Source organism: Lagopus leucura, unplaced genomic scaffold (assembly GCF_019238085.1).
Source record: "Lagopus leucura isolate 7727_CA_CO unplaced genomic scaffold, USGS_WTPT01 Super-Scaffold_1, whole genome shotgun sequence".
NCBI classification, from domain to species: domain Eukaryota; kingdom Metazoa; phylum Chordata; class Aves; order Galliformes; family Phasianidae; genus Lagopus; species Lagopus leucura.
This window is the reverse complement of record NW_024962250.1, coordinates 4,817,115-4,829,763: the sequence shown is the minus strand read 5'-3', so window position 1 is coordinate 4,829,763 and position 12,649 is coordinate 4,817,115. Positions and strand designations below refer to the sequence as shown.

Sequence of the window (12,649 nt, the reverse complement as noted above, 5' to 3'; positions counted from 1 at the left end):
GAGAATGTAAATCATTCAGACTCAGAGCATGATTTACTGGTTATCATTACCAGAACAGCAATAACAGTTACTGAGATAACAGTTTTTCTCCCAACTTCTGTCAGTGGAATTTTTCATGCAGTTTTTAGATTCACTTCAGCCTTCCTGAACCGGGCTTACTGCCAGACTGGATACAGTCATCAGTGGAATGTTTGCAGTGGCATATGATCACTGAGGAAAGGACCATTTTTGCATTCTTATAGGGAAATGGAATCTATTGCTGTCATTACAATCACCCTACATTTTTTCAAGCTTACATGCATCAAGTCCATTTTAATTTAAGGAAATATTTTCTTGATTATTTATATCAGTTAACATATTCCTCAATGCCTGCCCTAAAACAGTGCATAACACAGCTCTCAGAGTGTCAGACAAGCTGTATTTCGGGTACAAGTCCAGATAAAATACAGCATTTTGTCAGCTTGTAACAACTCAGGACTTCTATGGCAAATAAAATTAGTTTATATTTTGTTCTCAAAGCAACTGCATAAACTTTTAAGTTTATTTTCACCTATCACAAGAAGAAATGCTGTAAGCAGAACACACCACAGCAAGAGCTCAGTATGCTCTGAATCCAATCTCCAAGAGTAGAGGCAGCTTGGGACACTGCTAGAATGCATGAGAATAACCAAGGATGGATAAATTAAGATCCATTTTAACTCTTTAGAGAGTTGACTCTGTCTGTGGCCTTTCCTAAATGGGACAACCTTTCATAACATAAAGAGCTTTCAGAAAAAGAAGAGAACCATGTGTACAGAAGAAAGCAACGCACCATTCACAGTGCCAGAAGAAACTAATGTGTTATTATCTCTTATCCCAATTCCAGCTTCTTTGAACAAATGATTAGAGGCCAACAGTTTTTCAGTTACATTTCATCCCCAGTGACCAGGTGGCACACTGAACACATCATCTGATTCCAAAATATGCTCTCATCCAGCTTCTTCTGAGACTCCTGAAACGTCTGATCATACTTTTAGCCCTTCGTCACCAACAGCAAGGTGAGCTATTCCTAAAGTTGCCCTAGAGATACTGTGTTTGTCTTAATTACCACTTAAAGTAATTTGCAGAAACCTGTCTCCAGGCAAAGAAGAAGAACACAAATACAGCACTACTCTAGATAACGTGGAAAGGGGCTTGAGGAACGGTACCCATTGCAGCAGCTACAATTACAGCCTGCAGCCTTACCACAACCTTGCCCACTTTCACAGTTGAGACTGGAGCAGGCAGGTCTCATCAGTAACATGAGAAGAACATCAGTATGAGACCAGATGAGATGCTGAAAACACAATAGGTGAAGTAGTTTCCAGCTATCACTGAATTAAATGCATAGTATAGTGTTCAGAGCAGTTTTTCTATTGCTCTTATGCAACAGATTATGATTTTACTTAGTTATCATCCAAGACTAATTATTTTTTCCCCTCAGAACTCATCAGCCTGGTTAAACATCAGCATGTTCTGCCTCTTCTAACTCCCTTCAAGGTGTTCTGCAGGATAATTCGCTTCCTGCTTTAAATTGCAGCGCAGCCGTTTAGCATTCCTATATCCCATTTTGGTACAAATAAGACTTCACTAAATGTCATTTCAGAAGCTCTTGGAAAACCATAGGCTCTGGATTAGAGACATATTTCAGTTCGATGACAATTACAAACTCAAACACTTGCCTTTCATTACTCTTCACTCAGAACACAAACCACTTGTAGACGCAAACTATTTGTAGCAGCAGAAATCAACTTGAGAACAGGACGATAAATCAAGAACGCGTCGAGTGAGAATTTACGATCCAAGTGCTTATTTGGGATTCCTTTCCAGTGCCTCCCCTTTGGTGACATATATGCGTTATGTGTATATTATGAGCAGGTCTCACCCTTGAAGCTACATGTTCCAGGGCTTATCCATCAACTCAACTACCAGCCTGGAGAAAAAACTGGCTTAGACATTGCTGTTCTTGCACTTTACAACCTCCTCTTTTTATAACCCCCCTAATTGGGAAACTACAACCAGATTGTTTTAATTGGATCCGGTGAAAACATGACAGCACCTCATCAGCCTTGAGAAAGCAGGTGTGTCATACAGACATTTACTTAAATAAACCCGCAGGGAACCAACACCAGCTAAATAACTCCTCTCAGATTTTCATTCTGTGGTGCAGTGAGGGAATAGAGATATTAACTCCTAATATAGTCAAGGTGAATAACCTTCAAACAGCACTAAGCAATGAGCCTGTTTCAGAGCAACTTTTCACCACTTCTCAGATACTGATCCTGCTTGCTCTCCAGGAAGTGCCCCAACTGGTCTGCACTCTTAAGTGTTTCTGCCCAGCTGCCAACATCACCAGTTTTCTGCCAGATCTCACAAGTCACTGAAACCCAATTTGTCAGCTGAAGCAGAAAGAAAAGGTATCATCATCCCTACGTTCAATTCTACGGCTACAGAGTGGATCAGAAAAAGAAGTCTCTTCAACCACACTACTATACTAGATTTAGTAACACTTATTAACAAATAAAGGGCTTATCTTTTAAGCTTTATGGCAGGAGATTACATATGTTACAGCAGCTAATATCAGCAACATAGGCTCCACACCCTCAAGGCAGACTTGCATTGTGGAAATTATGGAATAAAGCGCTTTTATCTGTCTCCTAGTAATCAGATTTAAAGATTTAATAAACAGTCAACTTCTCAGTGAGCTAGCTTAGCTAAAGACTTCTACAGACATAAAAATAATATATAAATTAATTCCCTTTTGTGCATAAGGCCTTTACCTGGATTCACATTCTGCAGCAAATCAGCAGAACATGATTCTATCACATCCATGATCCATTAGCGCTCAGTATGAGAAGGCGGGCCACACTCCCTGAGCAAACTTCACAAATGCTACCTGTGTATTTCACCAGTCACCCACAAAATCCCACACACCCACTAGTCCTTATGGAGCTCCATCTGTACAGTTCAGGCCTGTCATTCAAAATCCATCAAACTCTGCCAGAATACATATATTTCAACCTGCAGCCTCACACCTCACAGCGCTACCAGTGCTGCATACTTTGTTAACTACCCATTCTGTACTTTGTGGATGTATTCAGATGAAGAAGGCATGCTGGGTTCTCCTGTCTGTTAGATATGAGGTAAGGCCTCCAGAGGTCTCCAAAACCATACTGTAACCACATGTGACAGCACTCAGGCCCTTCCAGAACTAGATCCTCACAAGTGATTTTGTCACAGATCATTTATTTTCACACCTGTGGCCAGGATTTACACTTAGTACAGTCTGACAGCTGGCTGCCTACAAAAAGGTATTTCCACCTTTTCCACCTCTCAAACGTTGTTGCCTCTCTACTGTACTAGAGCTAGTGGTTATGCAGCTACAGAGCAAGTCAACTCAGCAAGCTATGGCAACAGCCGCTTCAGAAAAAAAAGGTGGTTTTTGTTTTTTGGTTTTTTAATTCAAATGACATGAATTCCTGTGGTAGCTTGGGAGACACTTACAAAAAACATCTACCAAAATAATGTATTTTCTGCACCCTAAGCTAGGGTCAGACATAAATGGACATTTGACACAATTTTATTTTAATTGCGTTGCGTAGTAAACCTCCTGCATTCACTTAATAAGTCTGCTTTTTCTAAGGACACAGGCATGCAGTCCAAGAACAGTCCATCCTGCTCAAAAGAACATTGTTAAATGAAAACCCTTGTTAAGAAATACAAATCTTAAAGAGTTTTGTAGGAACAGATTTACAGGTTTGGTTACACAAGAACAGTGCTTGGCTGCCCTCTTCAGGATAACCCACATCCATGTAACATATTCCATACGCTGGCAAAAACTAAGAAATCACTTCACAATCAGTGATGTGATTACAAAGAGTAAACATACTCTTCAAACATGTCAAAAAAAAAAAAAAAGCCAACAACCAAATGTATGTCTTCTGGTATTGAGGGATAATGTTTTAAATCATCTTTGGTGCAAAGAAATCAAGATAAGCTCTACACTCAACATTCTAAGTTACAATTCCATGTCTCAGGGAAGATTTTGTTGACAGAACATTCAGCAGAAGGCGGCTAACCTTGATCTTCAAGGGAAGGACTGATTACATGGGATCCAAATCAGCAAAGCTAAATGTGCATAAGCTAATCCACTAGAAACATATTCAATAACAGCTTCTAAACTAATAAAGTTTCTCTTATTCCAACTTGCATTGCCTTGCAACTTCCTTTTCTCCTTCAAAAGTAAACTGTTCTGCAAGTGAAAATTAAGCTCAGGAGCCTTTTAAGCCCCTGCCAGATATCTTAAAATGACAAAACAACTATGAGAAATTGCCCAATTACTAGTGCAGTGTAACTGTTGAAATAACAAACGTTAATGAAAATCACCATAGTTTTAGTTTTGTCAAGTAGAACATCTGTTTTAAAACATCCCATGTAAATGTTCTGACTTGTATCAGAAAGTTGAAGCTAGGAGCAGTCTTTGGATTTCTACTTTGCATCACATGAGACATTCTGTAAATACATCAGGTTTTGTAATACAATATACAAGCCTAAACTGAAAATTCTCCATCATTACAGCAAGCAAAAGAGCTAAGACAAACAAATGCTACAGATCATATTGCCTGTAAAACTGAGAATGGGAATAAACTGTTGGAGCAAACACTTGGCCTGTACAAGACAGGGACTTCTCTACTTCTCTTGACAAAGCCATATTTCAGCTTTGTAAAAGCTAAGGAGCTATCAGCTACAGTTCTGAACTTGCTGCTTCTCCAACGGCATTTAGAAATCTATGCATTCAAACACAGTAAAACTCATACCTATCTCTAGGAACATCCAGTGCAGTGTTGTAATCTGGTGGCCCTCCAGGCAGCATATTGAAGAGTAAGTGATTTGTGCCTCGATCCCATCTAAAGCAAAAGAAAAAGCAGACAACAATTAGAAAGATGTTATCTGTAAACAGATGATAAGTTCTGTCCAAGACTAGCTCCAGCACTGACTCACTGGATCCTCCCTCCCCTCCAACATAATTTTATTCCACTTGAGTTCTGCAGCGTCCTATGTGGAAGTTTCAGCAAGTACCTGGACAGCTGTGCCAAAGCCTGAGCTGTCTCCTTGATACGGAGTGTGTTCTGATTGAGGACATCTATGGATGGCACAAAAAGGCAGGCTCGGTTGACATCATCAGTGTAGTATTCACTGTCAGAGATGGCAGTCAGCAGCTCATTGTATTCCCTGGAAATAGTATTGCTCACTGACGTCCCATACTCATCCACATACTTTTTCAGTGAGTAGATGTATACTTTGATTTTGTTTTTGGGATTAAAGCCGCATCGATAGACATCAAAGCAGGTGTGCATCCGGCAGCTGAGGTCTCCCCGCTCAGGAATGGGGCTGTCAGCAGGAAGCTTGACCACAGGCACATCGTGGACACTGCGTTTTTCAACAGTCCAGTCACTGGACGACTCGATGGAGTGAGGCCAGAACTGGAACACTCCTGTGGCAATTAGGCCAAGCAGAACTATGGAAAAGAGAGTGATGTAGTAAATGCGATGCTTGGTTTTCATTCTTGGGATGAGGGCTGGACCCCGGGTGTTATATTTGGCTGACGCACACATAATGGCATCAATTATCTCTTGTCTCTGCAAATTAGAAAGAGAGAGACTTAAGGCTGAGCTCTGGAGGAGACACAAAGTTATCACTGTGCAGAGAAAAACATTAACCCATTCAAGACAAGCTCTTTGCCTCAGCAGATTTACAGTAAAACTCCTTCAGATGCTCACGTCCCTCTGGAACATAAGATGCCAGTGGTTGGTTATATGTTGTGACTGCCACTTGGCAATGACAAGAAGCCCACCTGAAGCTCTGATTCTTCACAGGCGGCAATCTGGAGTGTACACACAGTGAACACCAAAAAAACATCATGCCCAGCTTAGATGTGAGTGAAGAGACACAATGTGGATAGCATGTAACAAGCAGAACTTGGTATCAGGATACTGTTTCTAACACCAAGTGACCTTCAAATCAAATTGCACGTGATCGACCAGAAAAATGCCAAAGAAAACCTAGAATACAAACCAACTCAAAATGAAAAAGCTTTGCAGAATTCAGACTAAATGATTGTGTTCTAAGATCCTCATCCATGGAGACAGCCAGGTACACAAGCTTATTTACCCATAGCTGAGGCTACCTTAGAACTGACATTTTATCTCCCAAAAACATCCGTTTGTGCAAGCAATCGTATTCTGGCACTGAAATAATTACTTCTGGATATCAGTTAGGAAACAGGGAAACCTTACACATTTTAACAATCTCAAACGTCCACTTCCCCAGAAAGAGCGAACATGCATGCAATTACTACTACAGGCATTATACCAGCCAAGGGGGTTAGTTGGCTGTAGTCTTAGTGACACTTTTTTTACAATAAATACGATGTAATATAAAGTGTCACAAACACAGTCACATCACTGCTGCCACTGCTGACTGTTCTTTAAGCTTTCACATGCAGAATCACAGTTCCAGCTGTATGACTGAAGGATCAGCTACTTGTAGCATGCTGAAAGCTGCTCAGGTCATCTGCTCCAGCTTCCACATTAAGTAAAAATCCACGGCTCCAAGCTGCACGCTGCACAGCTGGTATGCTTCCATGCTTGAAGAAGAATGCAGGTGATGTAATTACACATTCTGGACAAAGATGGGACATTTTCTTGCCTTGACAGCAGTCAACTGCACAGCAGACAACAAATATGAATAAAAGAAGTACCACTAAGCACAAATAGTCATAATGAAATCGGTTGACACACTGATCTGGCAGTTGTTGACAAAAGGCTGTCAGGACAGAGTAAGCGAGCCGCGAAGCAGCTGTTAAAGCCCACCGTACAAAGTAACATCCCCGCGACCCCTCGTCGCGACGACCTTCGCAACCAAAAGCTTTCCGTACGCTTCTGACCGCTCATCCCGTTATCCCACGCTGGCCGTACCGCCCTCGTTACCTTCAAGGCCACACGTCTGCAGCAAGCTTTGCGTCACCCGACCCCACAGCCGCGGCACCTCCGCTGCTCCTCGCCCATCCGCGGCTCGGGGACGCGGGCGGAGAATGGCAGGACGAGGCAAGCCGCGCCTCCGGCCCAGACTCACCTCCGCCCGCAGTCTCTCGGGTGCGAGCAGCCAGCCCGCCGGCTGCCCCTCCGCGCCGGGCGCGCCGCCCGCCGCTCCCCGGGCCCGGACCGTCGCCACGCACGCGCACGGGCCGCCGCCAACTCGGAGCAAGAGAGGCGCCGCCCTGCCCCGACACTGTGAGAGCGCCTCGCTGTGGCGGGAGGGCGCCGCTGCAGCGGCAAGGCAGGTTGCCGTGGAGTTCGTTGAGGCTTGCGAAATTGGTAGCAAAGAGCTGCCGCCGCCAGCCTGCTTTTAAAGCTGTCAGCTCTTGCTCGCACCTTGTCCTGAAGCGTATCGTGCTTCTCCCTCAGGCATCTGGAATTGTTATTAAGCACTGAAATAGGCTCCCCAGGGTGGTGGTTGAGCCACCATCCCTGGATGTGTTTAAAAACCATCTGGATGTGGTGCTCAGGGACGTGATTTAGCAGAGGGTTGTTTGAGTTGGGGTAGAATGGTTAGGTCATGGTTGGATTCGATGATCTTTAAGGTCTTTTCCAACCTGAGTGATTCTGTGATTCTATGATCTTGCAAAGGAAGGCCTGTATAGGAAGTGAGTGGAACAAAAAGCCCCTATCCCGAGGGAAACCATGAGCTCCCCTCCTGACAGGGCATGATAAATCCGTGGCACAAAACTCTGTGCCAGAACAACACACACTGGCGGCATGCCAAAAAACAGGTGTCAATGAATTGCCCCTTTGCCAAAAACGTGTCAGTGCTGCTATATCCCCTCGCATGACCCCCCTTGAGACCCTGTCACCCCAGAGCCGTGGGGACAGCCCCTGGCAGAACCACATCCAGGCCTTCCCCTCACCCCTAGTGCAGCTTGCTGGGGCCCTTTGCCCACCCATTCAAAATGGCAGCCCAGAAGCACTTGCTGCAGCCCAGATACATGCTGGCATGCTGCCGGCCCCCTGGGCCATGTGCTGCAGCCCATTCCTCCCTGTGCCAGGGGACATCTTGACATGCAAGGAGGCTTCAGCACTACAGGAAAATTTGGGTGGTAGTGCCATTTTATTGAGAGCTTAGATTGAACAGAATGCAAGCAGCATCAGCTTTTTTTTCTATCCAAACAGCAAGAAAAAATGGAGGACGTAGTCTGTCTACCTCAGGGAGCCCATTCGTATGCTGGTGATGCTGCTCAGCCAGACAAGTCTGCAGCACGGCACTATTTTTAGACTCTGTTGCCATTTATATCTGGTAAAAATATTCATCAGCATCTTGGGTAACAGGCTATCAATTTTTATAAATGTAGAAGAGAGGTGGGATATTTTACCTCACTTGCTTTGCCCTCTTCTGTCTCACCTTATCTGACCCTCCTGAGGTCGTGTGGGGATTTGTTGCTGAGTGCTTTTCCATCATGCCATACATTCACTGTCTGTCACACAGCCCCACGGATTTTCTGCTAGGACAGAAAGAAATGGCTGCAGAGCCTTTTGTGTTGGGTCTCCTTTCACTCAAGGCAGCTGCAGGAGAGGCTGCGAGGTACCTGGTGCAGCCAACATTAGAAGCAGCACGCTCTGAAAAACCCTTCTCAATAAAAGATTGTGCTAAAAGGGAAATATGAAACTCAGTGTCTTGGGGACATCTTTTCCATCTTTGCTTTCATTCTATGGCATAGCATAAGTCATAGCTCATACTTCATTTCTGAAACACTCATTAACGGCTACAACAAGGAATCAAGGACCTGGGATGAATGAAGCAATTTGGCTCTGGCGTAAGAAAAAGCAGGATTTTGTACCAGCCAGAGCATTCCCTTTCAGCTTATGTCAGAACTGAACAATGAGCTCAGTGACAGCATTCAGCTGATGCCTGGGCTGAGCAATATCTGCATCCAGCATCCACCCGCACAGCTGCAGCCTCCTGAGCCATCGCACACCTCCAATGGGGCTGTGCTGTGCCCGGTAGCACTGAGCAGCTTGTAACATGCCAACCTCTGTAACCTGAGGTCCAGCCTTCCCAAACCGAAAGGAGAAGGAAACGTGAAGAGACTCCAGCAATCTGCTGCTACAGCTCCCGCAGCAGGACTCGAGCCGTGAGGAAATCTGTTCAAGCAAGCGTTCCCTGCAAAGAAACCCTGCTGTGACAGAAGCGCATGGATAGGGATGCTCTCCGTGTGCTTCCCTGTCCCCAGAGCCCTGAGATGTCATGCCGTGCGGAGGCATTCATGCTTCACCGAGCAGCACTCCCTGCACCGCGCTGCCTGCCTGCTCGCACCTCACTGACCGGCAGCGCCGAGGGGACGGAGCTGCTAAAAACAGCATTTCCTCACGGTGTTTTTCCAGACTATTTTTGATTCCCCATTTTGATAAGGTCGACTGGCTCACTGCTAAAAATAACCAGTCCTGGCAAAGCGAGGACAAAAGACAGAGTATTTATAACCACCTCTGAGTGAAGTGCATTTGTCGCTGGCCAGTTGCTGGTTTTATGTAAGCTGCACAGAATTAATTGGAATGAAGAATGAGCACACCTTGCTCCTCCGAGCTTCTCCAACAGGATACGTGTGTTTTGGTACATATCCTCGTAAGCTACCTTGTGCTTCACAGTGTGGCCTGAATTGCCTCCGGAAAAAATCCAAACCAATCCTCTCTTATGGGAGTCTCTCCCACTAAAATGGCTGCATGTATAAAAGCAGCTGGATTTGTTTGCATGCTCAATACTTCAGATGCAGGTATGGCTGGGGAGGGATTCACACAGCTTACTCCATGAAGAAGGTTTTTTTCACTATCTTTCTGATGAAATATAATCCTGCCAATGGCAGAAAGGTGTACTGTGCAGGAAATTACCTCCTCTAGCTGGAAAATTCTAAACATCTCCGTGGGATAAATGTGCTGGGAGGGGGGCTGAGAGGCTGGAACTGCTCCTGGCAAAGGCCAGAAACCATCTAGCATCCTTTCTCTGCTCAAATGAGTGAAAACAGGAAAACAGAAATTATAAGCAAAGGCAATTTTATCACTTATTAGAATTACAGTGGATATAAACATGAAGGCTTATACTCATCTTAATGTGTTATACTCAACTTGATGGCCTTGCATATTTTATATTAAATGTTGCTTTATTTATTTATTTTAATGTAGCTCTGAGCAGCTTTATCATTTCAGATACTGCTCTGTTTGCCTATTGCTGGAAAAAGAAACGCAGGGGGCATTCAGACCTTACTCATTTCTGTATGTATTTATTTATTTATTTACTTCTGCCATGCAGAAAAGAAACCAAAAACTGTTACTGATGCTAAGGAGCAATAGCGTGCACAGCACATATCTTGCGGGGAGGCAGCAGGGGGAAGGAAACAGTGACCAAGGAGCTCTTGCTCAGAGGAGCCCTGCTGCAGCTCCCTGGAGCAGCAGCCATCCTGGCAGGGCATTCAGGTAGCAAGCAGCAGCCAGCCATTGGGATGACTGAAACCTACTCCAGCAGTAGGCTCCTAATGCCACATTTCTCTACCCTCATTTCCAGTTATATTCCGAGTTTCCATTATCAAGCTAACTTTACCCAGCAGGGAGTTCAAGCTGAAAAAAAAACATGAAAAACAGTCCAAGCAACAAAATATTCATCTCCCCTGCTAATTTTAGTTGCCATAAGCTCAGATAGAAGTGGCTTTGCACTGCAGTATGATAGCTGTGAGAATCTTGAAAATGTATTGCAGCCTCTGCACTGCAGAGAGGTGTGTTTTACTAGTCTTTTCCACATGGACAGTACAAAAAATCCACTTTCTGAACAGTAAAATTCTACACCTAAGTGAATGCTGGATAGCAATATACTCCAACCATTGGGATGAGTGGAAAGTCTAATGAAAAGAAAGGAGGGGGCAATTAATAGATTGAATTTGTCCTAAGAGTCCTCTAAAATGCAGTTTCAGCAAATGGCCGTACAGTCTGCCTTTGTCATTTCAAGAGCTTTCTCCGAACGTTTTTGTTGCTCAGATCCTCCATGGGATAAATAAGGAAGGGGGCAAGTCAGTAAGTCCATTTGCATTTTGGCTGCACATCTCACCTCCCACTCGTGTAAGGACAGCTGCTATGTGCTATATCTTTCTCTGTGGACAGTCAAGTGCAAATGCAAAATAAATGATAATAACCTCAGAGTGTGCTTAGAACCATTTTACATGGAAATGTAACAAACTACTAAGCAAATACGATGATTCCATCTCTCCACTACCCTTGCCTCCCCTCACTGTTGTTGGAGATGGAGCAGTCCCTCTACCCACAGCACTGCTTGCTCCTCAGCCCCTCACTTTCCCCATAGACACATTACCAAAGTGCAGCTGCAGCACTTATTTGCTACCTATGCTGTGGTAATTCAAATTACGATACAGACACATGCTTTTGTCACTTGTTACGTGTCTTTCTGCCCAAACCTACAAAGCCCAAGAACAAAATCAACAGAACCATAGAATAGTTGATCACTGACACACTATCTCATAAAATAATTGTAAAAGGAAAGCTCTTTTCCTTGAAGACTGGACCAAAGAATAACTTGAATTATTTTTACTCTGAATTTTGTCTTTCACCTCTCTAACTCATTATATTCAGGCTCCATAATGCTACCAAGATATAACTTGGTACTGCCAAGTCACAGGAGGAGTCATGCGCTTCCATTCACCTTTTATGGACCATTTCCTTTAACTCTAAATTAATAAGTATGCAGAAAAAAAACTTCCTTTAAGATATCAATAAAAGTAATACTCAAGAAACTAAACATTTCTGCATCTGAGCAAGAAGCTTTCCAACAAAAGTTCTTTGTCATCATCATACAGCGTCCTTCAGAATGGAAAACAGAGGAAGGACAGGAGACCAGAGAATATAGTTTAGTCAAGAAGGCTACTTTGCCAAATGACAGACTTAGCAGTTCAGGTAACAGTGGGAGATGCCACCTTGAAAGCCTGTGGGCAATAAGTAGGTACATCTAACACAGAGGTATAAGGAACATTCTCAATAGTGTCCTGTGAATAATCTCACTGGTAACCAGAAGGGATGATCTCAGGAGTTGAGAGGCTGCAGAGAGAATATTGTCTTTCCATCATCTCTCCACTCTTAGTTCTTTTGTGGACATAGTGGGCTAAGAAGCCAATGGGCTCTTTTTATTTATACAAAGTGAAGGACAAAAACAAAAACAGGCATTTTACCAGCCAAGGGGGTTAGAGACTGTCTGACCTGAGAATAGAATGGAAACCAACTCAAAATGAAAAAGCTTTACAGAATTCAAACTAAATGATCATGTTCTAAGAGCCTCTTCCACGGAGATGGCCAGGTACACAAGCTTATTTACCCATAGCTGAGGCTGCCTTAGAACTGACATTTTATCTCCCAAAAACATCTCTTTGTGAAAGCAACCATACTCTGGCACTGAAATAATTATTTCTGAATGTCAGTAAGGAAAATGGAAACCTTACACATTTTAATCTCAATCTCAAACCTCCACTTTCCCAGAAAGAGTGAAAAGAGAAGTGTAAAAAAAACGACACCACAACACCACAGGA

At 43.7% G+C, this 12,649-nt stretch overlaps 1 protein-coding gene across 2 annotated transcripts in view; it reads right to left on the bottom strand.

Annotated features, from left to right (window-relative positions):
- EXT2 (exostosin glycosyltransferase 2) overlaps positions 1-7,224 on the bottom strand; it is a 71,873-nt gene extending 64,649 nt beyond the window's left edge. Inside the window, exons 1-3 of one of the 2 annotated variants that reach the window (XM_042866414.1) lie at positions 7,153-7,224; positions 5,098-5,657; positions 4,836-4,925 (exon numbers count right to left, since the gene is read on the bottom strand). In XM_042866414.1, the coding sequence (XP_042722348.1) occupies positions 4,836-4,925; positions 5,098-5,633 (626 nt within the window). In that variant the 5' untranslated portion in view covers positions 5,634-5,657; positions 7,153-7,224. Of the gene's footprint in view, positions 1-4,835; positions 4,926-5,097; positions 5,658-7,007; positions 7,119-7,152 lie in introns of those variants that run through there. The other variant, XM_042866405.1, reaches the window with a different exon arrangement.
- Positions 7,225-12,649: the final 5,425 nt, after the last annotated feature.